This window comes from Chenopodium quinoa, unplaced genomic scaffold (genome assembly GCF_001683475.1).
Source record: "Chenopodium quinoa cultivar QQ74 unplaced genomic scaffold, ASM168347v1, whole genome shotgun sequence".
Classification (NCBI taxonomy): Eukaryota; Viridiplantae; Streptophyta; class Magnoliopsida; order Caryophyllales; family Amaranthaceae; genus Chenopodium; species Chenopodium quinoa.
In genome coordinates, this window is record NW_018743783.1 from 126,172 (window position 1) to 152,859 (window position 26,688).

At 34.9% G+C, this 26,688-nt stretch overlaps 1 protein-coding gene, 1 long non-coding RNA gene and 2 pseudogenes across 4 annotated transcripts; 2 read left to right on the top strand and 2 right to left on the bottom strand.

Moving 5' to 3' along the window:
* Positions 1-2,724: 2,724 nt before the first annotated feature.
* Positions 2,725-5,093, bottom strand: LOC110684788. Of its 2 annotated transcripts, none has more exons than XR_002503822.1 (3): positions 3,899-4,201; positions 3,164-3,244; positions 2,725-2,974 (listed from the first exon to the last, which is right to left on the bottom strand). XR_002503822.1 is itself a non-coding variant. In XM_021861215.1 (3 exons), exons 1-3 carry the CDS (start codon positions 3,989-3,991, stop codon positions 2,876-2,878), a joined length of 309 nt encoding a protein of 102 aa, XP_021716907.1. In that variant the 5' UTR covers positions 3,992-5,093; the 3' UTR covers positions 2,725-2,875. The 2 variants fall into 2 exon arrangements, 1 of the variants encoding a protein (XP_021716907.1); XM_021861215.1 differs by having other exon boundaries at positions 3,128-3,244; positions 3,899-5,093.
* Positions 5,094-5,457: 364 nt separating this feature from the next.
* LOC110684871 lies at positions 5,458-11,888 on the bottom strand (annotated as a pseudogene).
* Positions 11,889-13,078: 1,190 nt separating this feature from the next.
* On the top strand, positions 13,079-17,338 carry LOC110684789. Of its 2 annotated transcripts, XR_002503824.1 has the most exons (4): positions 13,079-13,378; positions 14,381-14,446; positions 15,018-15,077; positions 17,119-17,338. It is a non-coding gene; the product is annotated as an uncharacterized LOC110684789 (long non-coding RNA). The 2 variants fall into 2 exon arrangements; XR_002503823.1 differs by lacking the exon at positions 15,018-15,077.
* A 767-nt stretch (positions 17,339-18,105) lies between these two features.
* Positions 18,106-26,208, top strand: LOC110684872 (annotated as a pseudogene).
* Positions 26,209-26,688: the final 480 nt, after the last annotated feature.

Below are 26,688 nucleotides of genomic sequence, written 5' to 3' on the forward strand. Positions count from 1 at the left end.
TGTAACATTTGACATTATCATTTTAAGTTTTTAACATTTGACATATTTTTTTTTAGTTTGTAAAGCGCAAATACTAATTAGTATGCATGCAAAATATAAATTTAGTCAAAATTAGAATACAAAAAATAAATAAGTGGAATAAAAATAGCAATAAAAATAGCCTTGTTTATTCTCTCGAACAGTGTATCCAGAGCAGAGGTGGAAGAATCAATCTAGTCCTTCAAAGCTCTATGAGCGCTCTCAACTCTACATGTTGTAGTGTTTCCAAAATGAAGAACTTGGTTTGTCCAATATTTGACAAACTTTTCCCTGTGAGGTATCCACTGCTGTGTCACATAGTTTACCACTGCCGGACACCATTGGTACGCATCCTTGAAGTTATCCAAGGCTCGATCGTACTCTGCCTCTGTGGTAACTTGCAGGATCTTCCGCTACTTACCATTTACCAATCTCTCTGCTGAATCTAAATTCTTGTTGAAAAAGTTGTAGGCTTTGACTTTCACATAGTTGTTGATGTGCCATATGCACAGTAAATGCTTCGATTCTGGAAACAGCTCCGCTATAGGGGCAAAGAGACCTCCCTCACAATCACTGACGATGGCTGATGGCTGAACATTAGGGTCGATGTAGTTTCTCAACTTCTCCAACACCCAATAATAACTCGCACCCGTCTCATCCTTGATGACTGCATAACCAAGCAGAAAGTTCTGGTTCGTTGGAGCCATCCCAATCATCTCAACCAGTGGGAACTTGTACTTGTTTGTCTTGTATGTTGAATCGATCAAAATCACAGATGGCCAAGACTTGATCATATCAGCACAATCAGGATGCACAAGGAATAAATGAGTCACCTCAAATGTCTCTTCATCAGAATTAAACCAGAACAGGTAACCACGTGCTTGTGCCTGGTGTAGAAGCTGCTGTATAGGGTTCCTTCCCTCTGACCGTTCAAACCTCAGTTTCTGTCCGACGTTGTAGATCTGTCTTCGGTTTGGCTGGTCTTCAGGAAATTTCTCTAACACAGATGCTAATATTTTAGCAGGCTTCACTTGAGCATCACTCATTTCTTTGACAACTAGTTTTGCAGCAGGACTTAGGTCGCTTAACTGTCGATGACCCACTTCATATATTATCATCTCATGGTTGTGATACCCCCATTTAGAGTGACCCTTCACTTCCCAACCGTCACGACTTTGGTGTTGTCGAACCTTTACTCTGAACTCACACCCACAACCTTTCCACTTTGTATCAAACCGATTCGATGTATTAAAAATCTCGTTCTCCCTTTTGCGATAACGGTCGCATCTCAAAATGCGATCCATTCTACCATCCCGTTGAGATTTATGAGTTGCTACTACTAAACAAAAACCAGATCTAATTGCAACCTATTTTTGCCAATCAATCGTTTGTTGAGCATCTTCGAAGGGACCATCATGTACAAAAATACCACTATAATCATTTCCGTCTCCACCATAATGTAGGGTTTCGTAGTGACCCGACACTACGCGGAAGGAAACCCACCAAGACCCGCCCCTTAATTAAAGAAATTAAACAAGCATAATAAACTTAATCAAATAAGATTAAGGACAAGAATTATACCTTTGACGCGTGCTTCGCTCCCAAAGAGCTCTTACTTCAAAATCCTGAAAAGACGAGATCTCCGACGGATCGTACCCTCGACCCGACCCGAGCGTCCTAAGTCTTGAAGGTTAGTCAAGACCCGGACAAAATAACTATGAGTTTTACGAATCAAAGGTTTACTCTTTTCTTAGAGTTGCCTTTTTAATTTCACTCAAGGTTGTCTCAAATCCCAATACCAAGCTTGGTATTTATAGGGAAATGATCCCTTGATTCTCATTCCCCAACCAATGTGGGAGAATGTTTTATTTATCAATTAATTTATTTCTAAAATAAATCAATAAACAAATGCAATCACAATTCGACAAGTGTCAAGGAGGGAGAGAGTATTAGGTGAGGACCATGGAGAGGTGGGGGGACCAATGCCTTGGTCCCCAAGGCTTTCCCAAAGCCTTGGTCCCCACTCTCCTCATAAACCGCCTCACCCTATCCTGCTGCCCAGCTGCCAGCTAGCGTGCCAGCTGGCTGTGCCAGCTAGCCCAGCATGCTAACACTAGCCTAGCAGCATCGCTGATGCTTGCTAGTGCGTGCTGGCGCTGGTGCTAGCGTCCAACGCATCATCGTTCCTCGCATGCACTACTACAAATCCCGTCCTTTTGAAACGCTTTTTTCCATCATTTACGGCATTGAAAAGCGTCGCCATTTTTTTTCTCGACGCTTTATAAAAGCGTCGAGAAAAAGTGAGTCAAGAAATTTGCGACGCTTTTTCGTGTCACAAGTCTCGACACCTTTTTATGTCCCAATATTTTGTGACGCTTTAAATCGTTGAGAATCTCGACGCTTATCTATGTCCAAAACAATATACGAAGCGTCGATATTTGCAGGATTTGGCGCACTTTCTCAACTTTTTCGACGCTTTTTGCTGTCTAAAAGCATTAAATTGGTGACGCTTTTTTTTGTCTACAGTTTCAAACATTTGATATTCAATATTTTGGGACGGCTTTTTCGTCTATATTTTCTACGTTAGGGACAAATTTTCTTGTCCATATTATTTAAAAAAAATATCTAACATATATTTAACAAAAAAACGTGAGTCTCAATGAAAAAAAATACCAAATAATTGGGCCAAACTTTTTTTTTATTTCATATAGGTATATTATAGTATATGTACGATATCTCATAGTAACGAGATTTCTACTACAACAGATATAATTCCAACTTATACTTCATACGTGACTAGTTGTAGTGGAACAAATCTGCTCATTCCTTCTCAAAAAATCTTCAATCAATCTCCAATTTAGCTGCTCCTTAATATACTTGCAAGAGGGTGTAAAGCAAAGTTCATGATGAATGGAGGAAGAAAGGAAGAGTGGAAGCAACTGCCCTTGAAGGATGCCTGATGTAAAAAAAAAAAAAAAAAGAAAAAAAAAAAAAAAAAAGGTTAAAATTATCAACCTTATACCTACAATCCTCAAATAGAAGTAGCTGCAGCAGGGAAGGAAGGACGAAGCGACTCAAAATTCCTTCCTGGACATTCTTCCCCGTATACCTTGACACCACTAGCAGCATAAGAGCCTAGACCCACCTTTCTAGCAATAGTTTCTTTATAATGAAATGAAGCAAAGGCTTTCAAAGCTCTCATGCACTCATAAAACAATTCAGAATCCTGCACCAAAACAAGGTAGAGGAACAGATGCATCAATGCCTGGTATATAAATAAGAAAACAAAACTTTATCAGTGGTTCTCCAACTATACTGAAGCTTATAATGGCAGCCCTGCTAACAAAGTAACAATGAGATCTAGAAAAATTTCAATCCAAGATAAATACCTAACTTATTGGTGTATGCTTGCCTAACATAAAATGACATTCATGATATTCCAAAGTTAAAGCAAGCTATAAAAGCTGGTTCAATAATATTCTTTTGGCCAAGTAAGTTTGTAGCATATCATATGTTATTGATAAAAAAAAGAACATAAAAAAGAAAACATATATAGTTATCATTATCAATCCAACAATTGGACACACCAAATCAATACTGATAGAAATCTGATCAAAAAGGCAAACTCGCCCAAATCAAAGGGTTAGTGTGCGCTATCCATGCTGTTGTGACTCCGAACACAGCACCTTTAGATGTACCTTCAGGCTTTAGTCCTTTATAGGTATGTTTTTGTGTAAGACCCAAATGAAAAAAGACGTTTGAAGAAATCAGAATCACAACCTCATGAAAACACTACAATGAGCAAATGCAAAAGATACATTTCTTTTCATGGAGAGAGGAAAGCTAAGGGAATAAGAGAGGGAAAGTTGTAGTTTCACACCTGAAACTTATGTAGGGCCAGACACTCATATCCAAAGTTTGAGTTAACAAAGTTTTTGATAAACCTATATAAAGAAGACAGAAAACCGCACATCTCAATAGAAAACAGTAGTTAAAATATAATAAACATCACCAGCTTCAGAGCAATCATAGGGGGGATGTTGCACTTAAACCCCTCTTACATGGAAAATCAATTCAGGGCATATTATTTATTTCTTACTTAAACATTATGTCATATATACATATAATGGACATGGGATTGCATCAACCAAATCATATAGTTCAATATTCAATTCAATGGATATTTTAATAGAAATGGAAAAACTAGTACCTTACTACCTTTACCTTGTCGGTGTATGTTCAATAGAGAACTAGTTTACTTGTAAAGTTGTGCAAAGTACAGCAAGCTTATATATATGAGTGTGTATACTTTGGATAGTAACTGTCCTGTACTTGAAGTATTAGATTATAAAAGAAATATACGAAGTATTGCTCAGGGTTACTGTATGTGCTAGGGGGATTTTCTACATTTGCTTACTAGGATTCTTATTGTTTTGTTATTACAATTGAAGATTTGGCCTCTACTCCAAGCTGACTTATTAATTTGAATCGTCGTTACTTATCTTTTTTTTTTTTTTTTTTTCTCTTCAGTTTTTTTTTTTTTTTTTAAATCAAAACCAGAAAAAGTGGTTTGTACTTTGTTGTTGTTAGTAAACTAGATTCTATGTAGTTATGATTTCATTATAAATCATATCTCTTTTAAAAACAAAATAACAAAAACCGGAAAATGTGTTTTTGATACCAAAAGACCCTTAGCAAATAAGTTTGGATCAAGTTTCTTCACAAGTTGTTTAAAAGCATTTAAGATTAATGACAACCAATAAAGTATTGGCTTACTTGATAAGGTTTTTACCTCATATTCTAAAGGTTTGAGATTTAAATTCTACCAAATGAGAGTACTTGGACGTATGAATTTCCTTACCTTCCCCTCTACTCCTAACTCTTAAGTGTTTGGCTCGCAAATATAAGACCAAAAAAATCACGAGGGTTGAGGTCTAGTTAGGGATTTCCGTATCATTTAAAAAAAAAAATAATAAATAAAGCTCAATGACATCGTTTTGCTTGATTAAAAGTTTGGGACCTTGATATAAAAGTGAAGTGTGAATGTGTGGTTTTTTATTCTTGTTGCCTACCAAAGGCTATGTTTTCCACAACTTAAATAAGGTGTTTTAGTAAGTTTTAATTTGATTTAACTTAACTTTCACCGCATATGTAGACTAACATATAATTTTAAAAAAAACACTATTAAGTGGAATCTTTTAAGAGTATTTGTAATTCATAATTTATATTAATACATAACCACAAATATTGGTAATATCAAAACACAAATACTCCATAAGATTTGGTCTAATCAACTAATATAATATGGTATGATACTAAAGATATTAAGCAACAAGATTTTTAACTAAGTGAAGAGAATATGCCAAAATCCTCCAAATTTCAAACTCCGTTGAGTTACTTGATCTCAAGAATTTAATTGGTTAATAACAGTTACCTTGATTTTGTTATTACATGTAGCAAGGAAAACAAAAAAGAGTATGCTTATCAGTATATAAGCTGCTAATTAATCTGCTATAGCAGATACAAGTTATAAAATGAAGTTAAAAAAAAAAATTAATAAAAGCTTCTCAATATGGAAGCTCATAATTAAAAGGCGGCTCCTCATATACTAATATGGATGCCTATATATAAATACATAAGTTGAAAAGATTAAGAAAAATTAAGATGAAAGAATATTCTAAGTAGGACTACGGACTACCTATTCACTCTTCAGAAGTCCTGAAAAACTAAGCAAAAACAAACTGAAGAGAGAAATTAATAACATGTAAAATTTGGCTCAAGCTATCAACAGGTTGATCTGGCGAAGAAGAAGGGATGGGCGATTTTACCAGAGGGCCAGGACAGCTCCGCAAAAAATGATCTAATCACATAGCAAAAGAATGTACCAAACCTCCATGATCAGACTCGCTACTGGTGCTATCAATTCTAGCATGTTGCAAAGATGGATTACCATTGGGAATTTCAACACCCTGAATAAAGAGAAACAGGTCTCTTACTCGCCCAGTATCTGAGTTATGCTTACCTTCCCAGCAGCCTCCTGGGAATCTTGTCTATTATGTGCTCGCTTTCCTATGTCAACTTCAACTGATATGGTTGCTTGAGACAAATCTACCCCAGAACTCGGCAAGCTCGTGTTAGCGTACTCAACAACCTGTTCGAAATTTATATCCATTCAAGTTACTAGAAAGAAAAAAAAAAAAAAAAAAAAAAACAGGAGAATGAATATTTTATACATACAATCAATCCCTGAAATCATTTATTCTCTCAAAAAAGTTGCCAAAATAGGGATAAACTTAATCTGCTGATCAGCAAACTGGGTACCTTAAACATTATCATGACTTAAGAGAAAACTCAATTACTGTTCATTTATTTACAAGAAGCCATGCTTGCCCCCTCATAAACCTTCTACAGTTTCAAGAACAGAATCCTTAATTCTCACTTAGTGTACAAAAATGGTTATGCATAATCTTCAATCATCTTTGATACAAAGTGTCGTGAAATATTCCCTAATTTAATCACAGAACATCTACAAATAGAGTTTATGATTACTCACCCCTGAGAGTATACGCTTGAGATATTTATTGCGCCACCTTCACGAGCCAGCTCTTGATCTTTCAGTTTATCGGTGGCAAGAGATGGCTCAGATGCGGAAGTTCTACCTTTCCATAACTGCTATTGAGGGAATGAAGCATTGCCTCCCTCAGTTGGAAGCCTCACAGGAGGTGGTTCAACAGCACAACTATTAATGATAGGAGCGTGGATATCATGCTGCAGTGGTGGAGAAATTGATCCTGCTTTATTAGTTTTTCCAGGCTGCTGATCAACTGTCTTGACATTGATAGCATTGATGATGCTACATTCTGTTGGGGTTTGGGGATTGCACAGGACATTCAATGAAACAGCAGGAGTAGCTTTCTCATCAACTTTGGCACCAAACATCAACACAGGACTAGCATTCACTGCTCGAGACTGATCAACAAAACTCTCAGTTGCCCCATGGCTATTTCTCTGCATCAAACATATGAAAAATGAACAATGGTTTACTTAAAAAGTCTCTATAATACTTCAAAACACACAAAAAAAAAATAATAAAATGAGTACTAAGGCCTTGTTTGGTAAATGAATTTTTTGCCAACTTTCTCGGTGCCTAATGATTAATGACTTTTTCATGTGGTCAAACAATCAAAAAATTTGTTAATCTTTTGGCCTTTCAGCCAAAATGCAAAAGTTAGTTTGAGTAACCTTTTGGGGATGGCTTTTGGCTTTTTATCCTAAAAGTTGGTCTAGTTGCTAAGTAACAGCTATACATTGATTATATCAATTATCACTATAAACAACTAATGCTACATACCTTAACAGACATTACTTCTAACTCTAGAAAATGTCAATGAATCAATCTGAATGAACCGTGTAAAGAAGCAAGAAAGAAGTCCTTTCAGAGCATAATCTGTATAAATCCTTTCAGAGCATAATGTCACGACCCACACATTCCACCCCGCACTAGGGCCATTAGACGGGAGGCAACAATCGTGGCCAGGGGGAATGCCCTTGGTGCGCACTGGCTAGGCTAGAGACACCCTCCCCCTATAGAGCTTTATATTGCTCCAGTGCTGTCACCCTAGTGAACACCCAAGTGACAGTAACACAATAATGGGCTATTTGGGGACCCAAATGAAGTCCGATTGAGCCCAAATTTGGGGGTCCACCATTTTTAGGCCCAATGAACATCATGGTGGTATTAGATTTTGAAGGAGAAGTCCGGAAGGTTCCAGAATACTCAAGGAGACTCGAGATGCATCCGGAAGCTTCTAGAACCTCCTAGGACATCCTTGAATCATCTGTAAAATCTAGAGTTGAGTAGATAATTCTAGAGCCTTGTACATAGAGGGAATGTACTAAAGAAATGTATAGAATACTCTAGAAAGGATTAGATCTATAACCCTCCATTTGAGGAGGTTAGTGAAGGTTCTAGGCCATGCTTAGAACACTATAAATAGGGGACTTGACCTTCATTTGGAGGCATCTCAGAAAATACTTGTAAACACTCTCTCTCAAGCTATCAAAGCATTCAAAATATTTATATCCTCTTGTGTTCTCAACATTCCTTAACTTTCGTTGCACACTCTTGCTTGAAGCGTTTCGGGGTTAAGCCTTGACTAGCATCCGAGGGAGGGAAGTTAGTAGGCTAGCGTGCATAAGACTAGGGGAATTAGTCAGCACGTGACAATAATCTGTATAAAAACACAGAAGAACTTACCAATGGATTCAACTTGGGTGGTTCACTATTCCATCCAGGGTATGCCCCTTCGTATCTATTTACCTTTTCTTGTAGATACTGAATGTATTCAATGACCTGCATAAATACAGATATCAGAGGGTATCCTAGACAACACTATGTCAGATAAGAGAAGGTCTTTGTGCTCATACCTCTAACAGAAATGATGCCTTATCTCTCTTCTGGTCACTGTGAGGAATGAGTTCTCTCAACATGTGAAATCTGCAAAGGCAAAAAATAGGTATCAATAAGACAGTAACTCTTGGGACAAACCTACAGTTATCGAAAATCAAGTATCAAATTCCTGATAAACCTTGATCTAATTAGCCTTAGAACAGGAAGGTAAGTTATGTAAAGAAAGCCTACAGTTATAGGAAAGTAGACTATATATGTGGAGCACTACTGTAGTAGTACTCTGAGTCTCTGACCCACAACAATCACTTCAACCAAAACTTATATCAATACTTCATCCAAAGAGAAAATTTGAGAGTTACAACACTTGCAAGTATTCAATTCTATGTATTTTATACGAGCCTATTTTTGTACCCCTTTCATATTAGCTGCTTCTCTGCATTTACATTGACTAAACTAACCTTGCCATCCATACCCTCCTGTCCAAACCAAAGTCCTATTGTACATATTAGTGTGTCCAAAATTCCATGATGAAAAAGCGCTTGTGCAAGCAAACTGTATTCAACTCAATTGCGATTGTACCAACAATAAATCCTCCCTCAGTTTCATATTTTTCCGTTTAAATGACATGGAGATTGGTATATGAAGAAATTAAAGTAGGAAGTGACTTCAAGAGACAATTATATTGTGACACCCTAAAATACGAGTAAGGCTATTTAGAGAGATAGTTCTCCAGCAAACTGTACGTGATAGAGGGGACAATTAGGTAGTTACACTTACGTGAGATTTACTGCCCTTCCTCTCTCTAGTTCACTGGTGAGCTAAGTTTACTAGATAGCCTTTTATTTCCTAATATATACATAAGAGGTTTAATATCTGATGGAGTGGTACATTGATGTGAGTGTAACCTCCAATCCCCATATAAAGCTTTGAAAGCATCACTATGACAACAAGCATCATGCTTGCGGAGGTCTGTATAGTATATTACCTTTCTACTTCATATGGGTCCTCTAAGTTGTCTTGTATGCCAAACTAAAACATGAACACAATAATTATTATTGGACTAATGTCTAGATAGTAAATTACTTATATTGTATCAATCTGCTATGCAATGTTTAATCTTAGTTGGAAGAATGAAATAGACATTTACCTTTTACTATGTTTTCATCCCCCAAATTCTCTTTCTCTTTATTTCCCTTTTTCACAGTTGATTCATCCCACAATGTGAAACCACTTCCCGTATATGAGCTACAATTTGAATTGTCGTCGTTTTTATCATTGCTGGTTGCTGAAGCCACTAAGAAGATATTCTCCTCTGGCTTAGGCACCCTTGGATTAAAATAGGAAATGTGACTTATACTGTATGTTCCAATCCCACCAGGCAATACATATTCAACTACTGAAGTAGGAGGAGCTGCAGATGGAGGCTTAACATCTATATCTACCAAGTTATCTTCCTTAGTACCAGACTTTTCTTCTCCTTCAAGTGGTTGGAGGAAAGTATGTGTTTTAAGCAAACCTCCTGCTCCTTTCAGAGTTGAAAATACAGATTTAGTTATACACTTAATCACTTCTCTATATATTGAATAAATAGTTAACTATTACTGCTGTTTCTTTTATTTTAACAGTAATGTTATAAAGGAAAATCAAACTCTAATTTGAAAAACAAAAAGATTTGAAGCGAAATTAAGGGTTACAAACAAAGTTTTTGGGTTTAGAGTTGGATTACTTGATAAATTTTGAAGTCTGAACGGGAATTTTACTTTGTTAAGAGTCAGATTGATTACTCAATGTAATGTGAATAGGGGTGGGACTTTTCAAACCGAACCGTGAAACTGCCCGTTACCGAACCGAACCATCACGGACCGAACCGTTTATAAACCGATAAATTTAAACCGAAAATCGAACTGAACCGTACAATATCAAACCAAAACCGAATCGAACCGCTTAATGTCAACCCGTTACGGACCGTAAACCGATAACAAACCAAACTGGTCAAAACCGAACCGAATGCTTTATAAACCCGTTATTGACCCGAACCGTTTATAAACCGAAACCGTTTAAACCGTAGAAAAAACCTTTTTAAACCGAACCATTTGTAACCCGCTAACCGTTTAAACCGACCCGTTTATGAACCGAAACCGTTTAAACCGCAGGAAAAACCGTTTAAACCGAACCGTTACAATCCGCTAACCGTCTAAACCGAACTGCCATAACCCGTTATTGTTCTTTTGTTTTTTTCCCCGTTAAATTTCTTCGTTCAGCCTTCAGTGGAAGTCAGATACACCTATTGTTTGGGTGATAGGGTCACCCATTTTGGGCCTTGCTTAATGGATTCTCAAGCCCAATAAACCAAACAAGCTAAAGTCAATGCAAGATCAGTCCATAAGCCAAACAAGCTAAATTCTCAAGTGTTATTTAGTTCTTTTATTTAAGTTTAGTTTTAGTATAAATACCCTCTTTTTTTTTCTTTATTATTTTTTTTTTTAATGTAGATATTTCTAATCCAATATATATATATAAAGTAGGCATTTTTGGAGAGCATTTGGAGCGCCACGTAAAAAATATACTTATTTTGACCAATAAGAAGAAAGATTTGTATTTTATTTTTGAATTAAAAGATTTTACTTTATTTTTCCAACTATTTTTTTTAAGTGAATTTATTTTGGTGACTTGACCTAAACTTAACCCGACCCAAACTAACCCGACCCGAAATTGACCCGAAAATTAGTAATTAAAATTGACCCTACCCGAATTGACCCGACCCGAACTTGACCCTACCCGTACGTAACCCGAATTGACCCATCCCGACTTAAACACGACCCGAATATTTGCTGACCTGAAATTGACCCGATAGAATCCGACCCGAATGACCCGTTTGCCAAGTCTAATATAGGCTCACTTTGTTCGAAATTAGTTGTCAAGTACTCATATTTATTCTACCTTTGATAATGTACTCATATTTATTCTACCTTTGATAATATATAGGTCTTGAACACATGCTATAATTGACAATGTCCATCAAAGTCTATGAAATATAACGTTATATTGATATTATAACAATCCTAAACCCAACAAAGGTTTTTCTCGTAACCTCAGCAAAAGCACTTATAAATAAGAGACTTGCAAATTGCAGCACCAAGAAGAACCTAATGTATTCATTAAAATGAAAGATCAAGAAGGAAAATATTAAGAAGAAAAGAAGGGGCGAAAACTCTTAGGTAAGGAGGTTCATCATGTATTCATGTTACAGTGGGCACAATAGAACATCCTTGACCGAACAAAATTTTACAACAATCTTACTAAGAATTTCTTAGATTTTGATCTTCTGTTCTTCTGTTAATGAAGTTGGAAACAAAACTTCGAAGGTGACATAGAGATCACCTTTCTTGTTGCTCAAATACAGTGGCATTCCTTCTCCTTTAAACTTCCTCACTTCCTTGGGCTTTGTAATACTGAACATCATTCAGAATTTGCTAAGTTAGTGTCTCGACAATCATAATAATATTTGGAAAAATTCAAATGGTTCGGCTAATCAATTCACAACGACTAAAAGTATTTATATTATTTCAATGCTGTGGGTGAGCTGCTAATCTGCTTTTGCCTTTTGGTTGTTGTCCCTGCTGAGTTGCTTCTGCCTATATTGTTGCCTGCTTCTCTGCCTGAGCTGGTTCCTGCCTCCTGCCAGCTTGAGGTGTTGTGTTGCTGCTTCAGTATTGTTGCTGCCTTTTGTGTTATGAACTTATGATAAGTTTTATTGTTGTTGTTTCTTATGCTTGCTGTTTTAATTTATCTTGAATCATCGTTGCTCTTGTCATTTATGTTGAGACTTCAATGTATATGTACTTGCTGGCAGCATTTTTCAAGTTTTAAGTTAAAACAGCCATTGCTCAGTGATGATACGATAAACGTAAATCTGAGAGCAATTTTTAAAAACAAAAATTAGTTCTGAAGTTAATTGGTTGAACTGATGTTTTGTGAGCTGCTTATCTGCTTTTGGTTGTTGTTCCTGCTGAGTCCCTTCTGCTTATATTGTTGCTTGCTTCTGATGAGTTGCTGATATGTTGTTGCCTGAGCTGGTTCCTGCTTGTTGCTGCTATTTCTTCTGCTCTTGGGTGCTGTGCTGCTGCTTCAAGATTGTTGCTGCCTTTCGTTTTTAGGAATGTTTTTTTTAGGTTAAATTTTGTTATTAGGATAATTTATTAATTTATGATCATATGTAAAATGTAAATCCTTAACTTATTTATTTTTAATGTAAAATGTAGATGAAATGTATTTTTTTGGAATAATTAAAGTTATTTATTTTAAATTTATATTTATTGTTACCTTTGTTAAATTAAAGTATATATATAATAATACTAGTATGTTACATTTGATATTAATTAAAGTAAATAAGTAATCTAAAACGACATTATTCATATTAATAATGTCGTTGGACTAGGTGATATAAACCGTTGTATAAATTCACTAGTAGAAAAAACTAAATAGGCACCCCCCTATGGCAGCGGTTCATGAAAACCGTTGCCAACTAAAATGAGCGCCAATTAAAATTTCAGAGTTGGCAACGGTTAACGGTTGCCAAATGTTTCTTTTTTTTTAAAAAAAATAAATAAATAAATATGTTAGAGTTGGCAACGGTTAACCGTTGCCAAATACTTATTTTTTTGTTAAAAAAAAAAAAATTAAAAGGGGTAGATCTGGCAACGGCCAATTGTGAAAAAAAAAACTCGGTTTTTCCTTTCTCAAGCCTCCTGTATACTCCCTCCTGTTCTTCGTTCTTCTTCAATTCATTAAAAAACATTGACGCGCGTTTTCCCTCCCCCCTTCTTCATTCAGCAACTCCCCTCTTTGTTCCTCCATTGAAGTGCTGCGAGCTTTCTCACCTCCGTTGAAGACAATACTCGCGTCGTACTCCGGCAATAACTCCCTCCATTGAAACATCTTCAACCGAAGGTAAGTAGCAATTAGGTTTTACTTATATACTTCCATTGATGAATTCGTTCGACTTTTTGGTGGATTTAGGGTTTCGAATCGTGTAATGTTGTTTGATTGATTTGTTTTTTTCAATTTGGTTGTTCTTTGTGGTTTTCGGCTTCTGGGCTATTTGGGTTTAAGGAATTTAGTTTTGATAGTTTTATGGGTTTAGGGTTTTAATTGCTGTGCTACATTGTTGGCAATTTGTGTCATTTATGTGCTTCAATTAATCTATGTTTGTTGAAATTTTGAGTTAATGGTCAATTTGGAAGCATGATGATACGGCATTTCTGCAATGTATATTGATTTATACGATCTTTTCGTGCTTAGTGATGTTCTTACCAGATGACTAGTTGATGCATCATTTTGATTCTATCTTTGTTGATTTTTTTTGTTGCTGGTTATTGCCTACAATATTGAAAATTGTTGAATATTCCAAAGAAGGGAAACTAAGTATGAGCTACGAATACTAAATTAATGGTTTCGGATATGATTCATGACGCCGAGGAGTGTGAATAAATTGTGATTGTTGCATTATATTTTATTTTGGGTTTAGTTGTTAGCAAAAAAAAGTTTGAAGCAGTTTGTTAATTCTTACAAGGGTACTCAATTTAAGAAGCTAGTTTGACTGTAGTTATTGTCAATTTATCATGGTTGGTGTGGATGATACTTGTTGAATTTGCTTGTTTCTTATCCTATTTGTATAGAGTATAGATATCACAATCCCGATGGTTAAATTTGAAAATTATATATGAAGTGCTAGTGCTAGTGTAAATTCATAATGGAATATATAAAAATTTGTGTATTGGTTAAAAGTGTAATTGACTGAGATGCCAGGTTGCTTAGTATGAAGTATATCTTAACTTTCACCTCCTGTTATCACTGAGACATTGTAATTTGTTTTTTTGGAAATAGGCTAGTTTTGTTGCTAATGCTGCTAGTTACAAAGTTGTGATGTCATATTTTTTATGCTGTTTGTAGAAGATAATTTTGTAGAAGAAATGGGCCGAAGGCTCTGAAACCAACTCCAGTTATAGTCCGATGCAAGTAAGGCATTTCATCTGATATCTTTCTGAAATTTTGATCTTTGAGTTGACATTCTTGACAAAAAATGTGTTTATGAACTGCATATAAGATATGTGCTTTACATTCTTTTGGTTCTTCTATGGAGTTACAAGTAGATAAGAGTTTTGATTTGGGATTTGTTTTGCAACTCTCGTAAGATAAGCAATGGAAACATGTCCACTCTTCACAACATTTTAATATTGAAGGGGGTGTGTTACACTGAACTTATTCTCTTAATTAGATATCATATCCAATGTGAATATACACGAGAGTGGATAGTGAATTCAGTGGCAAAATTAGGATGTTTATTTATCTATCTGTAGTTTCAAGAAGTTTTTCATTCCAGTTATATGTGAATGTTTATTTGATTGATTGCCACTTTGAGAACAAGGCTATTATTGTTCACTTAAAATAGGATGTTTCACAGGAAATATTGTCTCAATCACAGTTCTTTATCCATGAGAAGGAGCCAAATTGAATTTTCACACACTTTTGTTTAATTTTCTAATATCTTTTGTGATTATGTGTAAATGATTACCATTCACTTGTGCAGAAATATGATGTTTTGTTTGAGAGGAATGGAAAACAAGGGAGCTTTTACCTCCAATCGAAGGTCATTCCTACTAACTAACCCCAATTATTATTGAGCCATTTATGAGTTCAATAGACAAGAAATATAGAAAATAGGCATCCTAGTAGCCAAAATGGCCTTACTTGAGCCATTTTGGTTGAAATTGCGTTCCAAGACCACTTACTTGCTCTTTTCTTGTAATCTCAAACATTAGGCACCTATAACTAAGTGATAATGATATGTCTTAACTAGTTATGATTTCAATATACAAGAATTACAGAAAATAGGCATCCTAGTAGCCAAAATGGCCTTACTTGAGCCATTTTGGTTGAAATTGCGTTCCAAGACCACTTACTTACTATTTTCTTGTAATCTCAAGCATTAGTCACCTATAACTAAGTGATAATGACATGTTTTAACTAGTTATGATTTCAATATACAAGAATTACAGAAAATAGGCATCCTAGTAGCCAAAATGGCCTTACTTGAGCCATTTTGGTTGAAATTGCGTTCCAACACCACTTACTTGCTATTTTATTGTAATCTCAAGCATTAGTCACCTATAACTAAGTTATTATGACATGTTTTAACTAGTTATGAGTTCAATAGACAAGAAATATAGAAAATAAGCATCCTAGTAGCCAAAATGGCCTTACTTGAGCCGTTTTGGTTAAAATTGCGTTCCAAAACCACTTACTTGCTATTTTCTTGTAATCTCAAGCATTAGTCACCTATAACTAAGTGATTATGACATGTTTTAACTAGTTATGAGTTCAATAGACAAGAAATATAGAAAATAGGCATCCTAGTAGCCAAAATGGCCTTACTTGAGCCGTTTTGGTTGAAATTGCGTTCCAAAACCACTTACTTGCTCTTTTCTTGTAATTTCAAACATTAGGCACCTATAACTAATTGTTTATGACATGTTTTAACTAGTTATGATTTCAATATACAATAATTATAGAAAATAGGCATCCTAGTAGCCAAAATGGCCTTACTTGAGCCATTTTGGTTGAAATTGCGTTCCAAGACCACTTACTTGCTATTTTCTTGTAATATCAAGCATTAGTTACCTATAACTAAGTTATTATGACATGTTTTAACTAGTTATGAGTTCAATAGACAAGAAATATAGAAAATAGGCATCCTAGTAGCCAAAATGGCCTTACTTGAGCCGTTTTGGTTGAAATTGCGTTCCAAAACCACTTACTTGCTCTTTTCTTGTAATCTCAAACATTAGGCACCTATAACTAAGTGATTATGACATGTTTTAACTAGTTATGATTTCAATATACAAGAATTATAGAAAATAGGCATCCTAGTAGCCAAAATGGCCTTACTTGAGCCATTTTGGTTGAAATTGCGTTCCAAAACCACTTACTTGCTCTTTTCTTGTAATCTCAAGCATTAGGCACCTATAACTAAGTTATTATGACATGTTTTAACTAGTTATGAGTTCAATAGACAAGAAATATAGAAAATAGGCATCCTAGTAGCCAAAATGGGCTTACTTGAGCCGTTTTGGTTAAAATTGCGTTCCAAAACCACTTACTTGCTATTTTATTGTAATCTCAAGCATTATTCACCTATAACTAAGTGATTATGACATGTTTTAACTAGTTATGAGTTCAATAGACAAGAAATATAGAAAATAGGCATCCTAGTAGCCAAAATGGCCTTACTTGAGCCGTTTTGGTTAAAATTGCGTTCCAAAACCACTTACTTGCTATTTTATTGTAATCTCAAGCATTATTCACCTATAACTAAGTGATTATGACATGTTTTAACTAGTTATGAGTTCAATAGACAAGAAATATAGAAAATAGGCATCCTAGTAGCCAAAATGGCCTTACTTGGGCTATTTTGATCGAAAATGCGACCTAAACCCTTATATTGCTATTTTCTTGTAATTTCATTCCTTAGTCACATATAACTAAGTAATAATGTCATGTTATTATTATGACTAAGTATGAGTTCACTTACGTTTTGTGTATTATTCCAAGTTTTGTTCGGGTCATTCCTACTAACTAACCCCAATTATTATTAATTCACTTCTATTAACTCACATTTTGTGTATTCTAAGTTTTGCAAGGGGCAAACAGGACAGCCATACACGAGCGAGGAACTCCATGTAATTCGAGAGATGTTGGCGACCTACATCACATTTAATTTGTAAATATCGTTTACTAGCTAGCTACTTCATCAATTCTAGCCTTAGCTTACTAATTATGTACTATACATTATTATAACTAATTAAAATTGTTTGTAGGTAACATGACACATTTTTCTAATTAATATCATCTCTTGCGATTGTTATTATTATTTATGTTTTGTTAGTAATAATACTAATTATTGTTACTATTATAATAATAATTATTATTATTAATATTAAATATTATAATAATAATTATTATTATTTAACATGTATATATTATTATTGCAGCCAAAAAAAAAAAAAATACAGGTCAATGGCAACGGTTAACCGTTGCCAATTTATTTTTATTTTTTTTTAAAAAAAAGGCGCCATTGTAGTTGGCAACGGTTAACCGTTGCCAACTCAAGCAATTGGCAGCGGTTAACCGTTGCCAATTGCTTGAGTTGGCAACGATTTTGAACCGTTGCCAATTATTTTGGGATTTGGCAACCCTCAAATACGCAACGGTTCAAAACCGTTGCCTTTGGGGGGGGGGGTTTGAACCGTTGCCAATTTGCTCTTTTCGAGTAGTAAAACCTAAGCCATTTGATTAGATCTACATTTATTAACGTTAATTGTATTTATTTTAAATTTATATTTATTGTTATCTTTGTTAAATTATATATAATAATACTAGTATGTTACATTTGATATTAATTAAAATAAATAAGTAATCTAAAACGACATTAATAATGTCGTTGGACTAGGTGATATAAACCGTTGTATAAACTTAAGCCGTTTGATTAGATCTACATTTATTAACATTAATTGTATTTAGGTTGTAAATAATTCAATTTGAATTAAGCAGTTTGTAATCGGATCAGTTTAAACAGGTTGCGATTCGAAAACAGTTCGATTTTAACGGTTTAACGGATTATGGCAGTTCGGTTTAGACGGTTAGTGGATTGTAACGGTTCGGTTTAAACGGTTTTTCCTGCGGTTTAAACGGTTTCGGTTCATAAACGGGTCGGTTTAAACGGTTAGCGGGTTACAAATGGTTCGGTTTAAAAGGTTTTTTCTACGGTTTAAACGGTTTCGGTTTATAAACGGTTCGGGTCAATTACGGGTTTATAAAGCATTTGGTTCGGTTCCCTTTTGGTTTGGTTTTGACCAGTTTGGTTTGTTATCGGTTTACAGTCCGTAACGAGTTGACATTAAGCGGTTCGATTCGGTTTTGGTTTGATATTGTACGGTTCAGTTCGATTTTCGGTTTAAATTTATCGGTTTATAAACGGTTCGGTCCGTGATGGTTCGGTTCGGTAACGGACAGTTTCACGGTTCGGTTTGAAAAGTCCCACCCCTATTCACATTACATTGAGTAATCAATCTGACTCTTAACAAAGTAAAATTCTCGTTCAGACTTCAAAATTTATCAAGTAATCCAACTCTAAACCCAAAAACTTTGTTTGTAACCCTTAATTTCGCTTCAAATCTTTTTGTTTTTCAAATTAGAGTTTGATTTTCCTTTATAACATTACTGTTAAAATAAAAGAAACAGCAGTAATAGTTAACTATTTATTCAATATATAGAGAAGTGATTAAGTGTATAACTAAATCTGTATTTTCAACTCTGAAAGGAGCAGGAGGTTTGCTTAAAACACATACTTTCCTCCAACCACTTGAAGGAGAAGAAAAGTCTGGTACTAAGGAAGATAACTTGGTAGATGTAAATGTTAAGCCTCCATCTGCAGCTCCTCCTACTTCAGTAGTTGAACATGTACGTATTGCCTGGTGGGATTGGAACATACAGTATAAGTCACATTTCCTATTTTAATCCAAGGGTGCCTAAGCCAGAGGAGAATATCTTCTTAGTGGCTCCAGCAGCCAGCAATGATAAAAACGACGACAATTCAAATTGTAGCTCATATACGGGAAGTGGTTTCACATTGTGGGATGAATCAACTGTGAAAAAGGGAAATAAAGAGAAAGAGAATTTGGGGGATGAAAACATAGTAAAAGGTAAATGTCTATTTCATTCTTCCAACTAAGATTAAACATTGCATAGCAGATTGATACGATATAAGTAATTTACTATCTAGACATTAGTCCAATAATAATTATTGTGTTCATGTTTTAGTTTGGCATACAAGACAACTTAGAGGACCCATATGAAGTAGAAAGGTAATATACTATACAGACCTCCGCAAGCATGATGCTTGTTGTCATAGTGATGCTTTCAAAGCGTTATATGGGGATTGGAGGTTACACTCACATCAATGTACCACTCCATCAGATATTAAACCTCTTATGTATATATTAGGAAATAAAAGGCTATCTAGTAAACTTAGCTCACCAGTGAACTAGAGAGAGGAAGGGCAGTAAATCTCGCGTAAGTGTAACTACCTAATTGTCCCCTCTATCACGTACAGTTTGCTGGAGAACTATCTCTCTAAATAGCCTTACTCGTATTTTAGGGTGTCACAATATAATTGTCTCTTGAAGTCACTTCCTACTTTAATTTCTTCATATACCAATCTCCATGTCATTTAAACGGAAAAATATGAAACTGAGGGAGGATTTATTGTTGGTACAATCGCAATTGAGTTGAATACAGTTTGCTTGCACAAGCGCTTTTTCATCATGGAATTTTGGACACACTAATATGTACAATAGGACTTTGGTTTGGACAGGAGGGTATGGATGGCAAGGTTAGTTTAGTCAATGTAAATGCAGAGAAGCAGCTAATATGAAAGGGGTACAAAAATAGGCTCGTATAAAATACATAGAATTGAATACTTGCAAGTGTTGTAACTCTCAAATTTTCTCTTTGGATGAAGTATTGATATAAGTTTTGGTTGAAGTGATTGTTGTGGGTCAGAGACTCAGAGTACTACTACAGTAGTGCTCCACATATATAGTCTACTTTCCTATAACTGTAGGCTTTCTTTACATAACTTACCTTCCTGTTCTAAGGCTAATTAGATCAAGGTTTATCAGGAATTTGATACTTGATTTTCGATAAAAACTTTTGCTGCATTCCAATTTTTGATAATAGGGAAGTTGTAAAGTTCGTCTCTGCAACTATTGCATTTTTATAAACTTAACTAGATTGTGAGAAATCCCTTGATTATTTTGATGGACAGAGTCAACAATAAAAATGGGGCAATGGCCTTTGGATCGGCCTTCACAGTCTTCTTCCAACCACCGCAGCAGTGTCAGCCCTCTTTCGTCTTCTCAGTCAGTGACTTACCCTATTTATATTTCTGTCATCCTCACCCAGAAACTATGTCCAACTGATAGGAAATTGGAAATTTTATAGGGCAATTATTCAGAAGAGTCAAAGCTTTATGGAGATGATCAAATCAGCAAAGTGTCCTCATTCAGTGGAGGAAGAGGTTGAAGAGGATTTGAGCCTAAAAAAGGAAAGCAGCTCTTCTCTAAATGGTTAGTATTCTGCTCATTGTAATAGGAGTTGGCTTGTATTTGGCATCATGAATGTCTTTATCTCTCTCTGTCGCTTTTTTAATTGACACAGAAATGCAGTTGTAGATGAAATTTGTCTTTGAAATTATGTTCTCTTGATAATACAACCCTTTTCTGATTAACTTCATGGGATATAATTAAATCTCATTCAATCAAGATATAAGAGGCTCTAAGAATTTGGTGTCCCAAGAGTTACTGTCTTATTGATACCTAATTTTTGCCTTTGCAGATTTCACATGTTGAGAGACTCATTCCTCACAGTGACCAGAAGAGAGATAAGGCATCATTTTTGTTAGAGGTATGAGCACAAAGACCTTCTCTTATCTGACATAGTGCTGTCTAGGATACCCTCTGATATCTGTATTTATGCAGGTCATTGAATACATTCAGTATCTACAAGAAAAGGTAAATAGATACGAAGGGGCATACCCTGGATGGAATAGTGAACCACCCAAGTTGAATCCATTGGTAAGTTCTTCTGTGTTTTTATACAGATTATGCTCTGAAAGGATTTTTTCAGGTTATGCTAGCAATATGTATACTCTGAAAGGACTTCTTTCTTGCTTCTTTACACGGTTCATTCAGATTGATTCATTGACATTTTCTAGAGTTAGAAGTAATTTCTGTTAAGGTATGTAGCATTAGCTGTTTATAGTGATAATTGATATAATCAATGTATAGCTGTTACTTAGCAACTAGACCAACTTTTAGGATAAAAAGCCAAAAGCCATCCCCAAAAGGTTACTCAAACTAACTTTTGCATTTTGGCTGAAAGGCCAAAAGATTAACAAATTTTTTGATTGTTTGACCACATGAAAAAGTCATTAATCATTAGGCACCGAGAAAGTTGGCAAAAAATTCATTTGCCAAACAAGGCCTTAATACTCATTTTATTATTTTTATTTTTGTGTTTTAAAGTATTATAGAGACTTTTTAAGTAAACCATTGTTCATTTTTCATATGTTTGATGAAGAGAAATAGCCATGGGGCAACTGAGATTTTGTTGATCAGTCTCGAGCAGTGAATGCTAGTCCTGTGTTGATGTTTGGTGCCAAAGTTGATGAGAAAGCTACTCCTGCTGTTTCATTGAATGTCCTGTGCAATCCCCAAACCCCAGCAGAATGTAGCATCATCAATGATATCAATGTCAAGACAGTTGATCAGCAGCCTGGAAAAACTAATAAAGCAGGATCAATTTCTCCACCACTGCAGCATGATATCCACGCTCCTATCATTAATAGTTGTGCTGTTGCACCACCTCCTGTGAGGCTTCCAACTGAGGGAGGCAATGCTTCATTCCCTCAATTGCAGTTATGGCAAGGTAGAACTTCCGCATCTGAGCCATCTCTTGCCACCGATAAATTGAAAGATCAAGAGTTGGCTCGTGAAGGTGGCACAATAAATATCTCAAGCGTATATTCTCAGGGGTGAGTAATCATAATGTAATCCCCCATATTTTTCTTAGTAAATATTAATTATATATTTTTATGTATACGATTATTTTCAATAATTTTATATTTATATAAAAAAAAAAAAAATTTGGAAAGATTTCACAAAATAAAAACAATAACTTACATTTCAATAGCATTTTACTCACTATTGGGCTAAGATTACCATTCTAATTCTACAAAAATAAAAGAGCCCAAACCCTCATTTTTCTAATTAAGTAAACTTCTCCTAAAACCCTCCTACTTCCCTCTCCTTATTACTCCTCTACTGCTTCCTCCTTTCCCCATCCACAATTCACGACACTCACAAAAAAAAATTAAAAAAAAAAAAAATCGATGCTGCCCCTTCGTTGCTGCTGTCGCCTGCGCTGCTGGTGTCGCCGCCGCACTGCTGCTGCCGCCGGCGACCCGTCGCTGCTGCCCGAACCACCAGCCGGTTTCCTTTCATTTCCCTTTTCTTCTATCTTCCTCTTTTCTTGTTTAATTTCTGTAAAGATTTAACCTTCATATGAATTATTGATTTGATTATGCATATACATGATGAATATTGCAAATTTATTGAGTCATGTTGCGAATTTGTTGAGTTTATGATGTACTAAGTATATGATTAATGTCAGATTTTATTAGCTACGAAATTAGGGTTCAAAAATCGTGATTTTCGCAATGTTTTGGGCTTAAACCATGAATAATTGATTTAACTAATTACTTTGTATATAAATATGGTTCTACCTTTAATTTTCGATGATTATATGTAATTTTCAGATTTTCAGAAAAGCTGATTTTGGGTTTTAAATGTTGATTTTTCATGATTTTGGGCATAAAACGTGAATGATTGACTTAATTACTTACCTTGTGCTTAATTATGATCCTAACCTTAATTTTTGATGAGTAATAATTTTCAGATTTTTAAGAAAGCTGAATTTTTGGGCTCAAAGCAGGAAGATTAAATTATTTAATTATAGTATGTATAAAATTATGTTTAAATTCAATTATCTTGATTATAAACTAAATTTCAGATTTTAACCTTAACTTTAAATAGCTTTAAATCATGGTTTTATGTCGGATTTCAAGTTCTCAACATACTAACGTAATATATAACGATTGTTTCAAGTAAAAATGTTTATGGGGTTGTTTTATAAGCTTAAAACGAATTTTCAGATTTATAACACCACTTTAAAGTTGCTGAAATTTTTCCTGTAAGCCATATTTTTATGATTTTTAGCATATAAACCCATAGTTGAAGTACTAAATTATTAACTTTGGCTATTGGGAATAATTTAAGAGCATTATTTCAATGATTTAAAGGATTTTAAAATAGTTTGGTATTGCTGTAAAATATATTGCTTGGGTAGTAATGGAACTGTGGTTGTTTTGTTTAGGAAGGGACTTCGTAGAAGGTGACTTTTAGCCTTAAAGTGGCCAACCAATTTGTTTACTCAAGGTACGTACAAGAATACGAGGAACCTTGATTTTAGGAGCATGTTTAGGGACTTGGAAAAAAACCTAGAATCATGCTAGGGAACTTGTAGAATTGGTTGGAATTGTTTGGTAATGAGTTGTTTGATGATAAATGTGATGGTTAGTTTAATTCATGCTTGAGAAATGTGCATTGATTTTTCCTTATGAGCAGTATTTATGCAATAATGTTCAAAGTGAGCTTAGAGGCAAAGATATAATGAATTCTTTTGATTACTTGTTCGTTTATATTGAAATGGAACGAGTAAAGGAAGAATTAAAGTCTTATAAGACAAAGTTGAGAATTTGAGGTGCCTTATGAACTTAAGGTGTTTATACACCGAGGTAGTTAAAGGATGCAATAATAAATGTTGTTTGTCACTGGTAAATTGAGAATTTAATTGGAAACTGGAATGATTTGATTGATTGATGTATGATTGGTTGAGTTGTTTGCATATGAGTCATCACCAAATTTTAAACTGGTAAATCACGTAAAGTGCAAGAAGGATGAGCAATAAAACTCTGGATTTGTGCACATCTAAAGTAATGACAAACATGGGTTGGGGTTCATGGGGTATTAACTGTGCACTTTTCAGAGGCCGTCTGATCTACGAGTCTCTTGTTTTAAATTCTTTTAAAATTATAATGAGTTAGATGAGATCTCATACTAGCTATGGCCATGGAGTCGCGCCCGTCTGCCATTGGATGTTTGATGTTTATTAATGTCTTCCGAAAGGAGGCATAGGGTTTTCTTATTTAATGTTCCGGAATGGAGCACAGGGGGACAACCCGGTCTATTGCTTAATCCAATAAAATAATGAAGTGATCAATGCTATTTAAATAAAAACTTAGTAATGAGTAACTATGGAGTCATGTGTTCGAGTCAATGATAATATTGTGAGTGTATGGAAAGTTTGTTAGTATCATGCTATTTCGTAACTTGTATGTACTCAGCGTTGCTGATTGCGTGCTTTTGTGTGTTTTTCTTTGGTCATGGCCTTCGCCTTCAATGACCCTGTAATGATCCAATTATTACACTTGTGATATTGGGGAGCAGATTCATCACAGGTTTTTGCATAAACTGTCTTGCATCAGGTTGAGTGGAGAGTTGGTTAACCAGTTAGCTTATTTCATAACACAGATTGAATTTTATTTTGGTGTTGGTTCCATTACTTCCTATTTTACTGGATTTTGAATAAGGGCCGTTATGGTTTCAATTTGTAAGACTTTGATTTTTGACTTCCAATTTTGAAACTTATATTCTTTTTAAAACCAAGTTAGTTTTCCGCTGCTGGTTTCTGAAACTAGCCTTAACGTTTGAACACGTGGCGGTAGCACTCCAATAATTCTCTTACAGGTTATACAGGTTTTACAGGTCTTACATGTTATACAGATTATACAGGTTATACAGGTTATCACAGGTTTTTAAGGTTTTCTTTTAGAGAGAATTATTGGGGTGTTACAACTCTATTTGTAGATGTTTTGTGATTAGATTAGGGAATATTTCACGACACTTTGTATCAAAGATGATTGAAGATTATGCATAACCATTTTTGTACACTAAGTGAGAATTAAGGATTCTGTTCTTGAAACTGTAGAAGGTTTATGAGGGGGCAAGCATGGCTTCTTGTAAATAAATGAACAGTAACTGAATTTTCTCTTAAGTCATGATAATGTTTAAGGTACCCAGTTTGCTGATCAGCAGATTAAGTGTATCCCTATTTTGGCAACTTTTTTGAGAGAATAAATGATTTCAGGGATTGATTGTATGTATAAAATATTCATTTTTTTTTTTTTTTTTTTTCTTTCTAGTAACTTGAATGGATATAAATTTCGAACAGGTTGTTGAGTACGCTAACACGAGCTTGCCGAGTTCTGGGGTAGATTTGTCTCAAGCAAGCATATCAGTTGAAGTTGACATAGGAAAGCGAGCACATAATAGACAAGATTCCCAGGAGGCTGCTGGGAAGGTAAGCATAATTTAGGTACTGGGCGAGTAAGAGAAATTTTTTAACACAAATGTTTCTAATATTGTGATTAAATCTAAGCAAAATACCTGTTTCTCTTTATTCAGGGTGTTGAAATTCCCAGTGGTAATCCATCTTTGCAACATGCTAGAGTTGATAGCACCAGTAGCGAGTCTGATCATGCAGTGAAGAGGCTCAAGACAGGCTAGATGTTGGGAGGTTTGGTACATTCTTTTGCTATGTGATTAGATCATTTTTTGAGGAGCTGTCCCATCCCTTCTTCTTCGCCAGATCAACCAGTTGATAGCTTGAGCCAAATTTTACATGTTATTAATTTCTCTCTTCAATTTGTTTTTGCTTAGTCTTTCAGGACCTCTGAAGAGTGAATAGGTAGTCCGTAGTCCTACTTAGAATATTCTTTCATCTTAATTTTTCTTAATCTTTTCAGCTTATGTATTTATATATAGGCATCCATATTAGTATATGAGGAGCCGCCTTTTAATTATGAGCTTCCATATTGAGAAGCTTTTATTAATTTTTTTTTTTTTAACTTCATTTTATAACTTGTATTTGCTATAGTAGATTAATTTGCAGCTTATATACTGATAAGCATACTCTTTTTTGTTTTCCTTGCTACATGTAATAACAAAATCAAGGTAACTGTTATTAACCAGTTAAATTCTTGAGATCAAGTACTTCAACGGAGTTTGAAATTTGGAGGATTTTGGCATATTCTCTTCACTTAGTTAAAAATCTTGTTGCTTAATATCTTTAGAATCATACCATATTATATTAGTTGATTAGACCAAATCTTATGGAGTATTTGTGTTTTGATATTACCAATATTTGGGGTTATGTATTAGTATAAATTATGAATTATAAATACTCTTAAACGATTCCACTTAATAGTGTTTTTTTAAAAAATTGTATGTTAGTCTACATATGCGGTGAAAGTTAAGTTAAATCAAATTAAAACTTACTAAAACACCTTATTTAAGTGCTTGTGATTTTTTTGGTCTTATATTTGCGAGCCAAACACTTAAGAGTTAGGAGTAGAGGGGAGGGTAAGGAAATCCATACCTCCAAGTACTCTCATTTGGTAGAATTTAAATCTCAAACCTCTAGAATATAAGGTAAGAACCTTATTAAGTAAGCCAATACTTTAT

What these genes read in the sequence shown, in the direction of transcription:
- LOC110684788 (XM_021861215.1), bottom strand. Translation starts at nt 3,991, where the DNA reads ATGTGCGGTTTTCTGTCTTCTTTATATAGGTTTATCAAAAACTTTGTT. An exon ending in TGGCCCTACATAAGTTTCAG is followed by an intron (nt 3,245 to 3,898) that starts GTGTGAAACTAC and finishes GTTTTGGTGCAG; the next exon opens with GATTCTGAATTGTTTTATGA. An exon ending in ATGCTGCTAGTGGTGTCAAG is followed by an intron (nt 2,975 to 3,127) that starts GTATACGGGGAA and finishes TTTTTACATCAG; the next exon opens with GCATCCTTCAAGGGCAGTTG.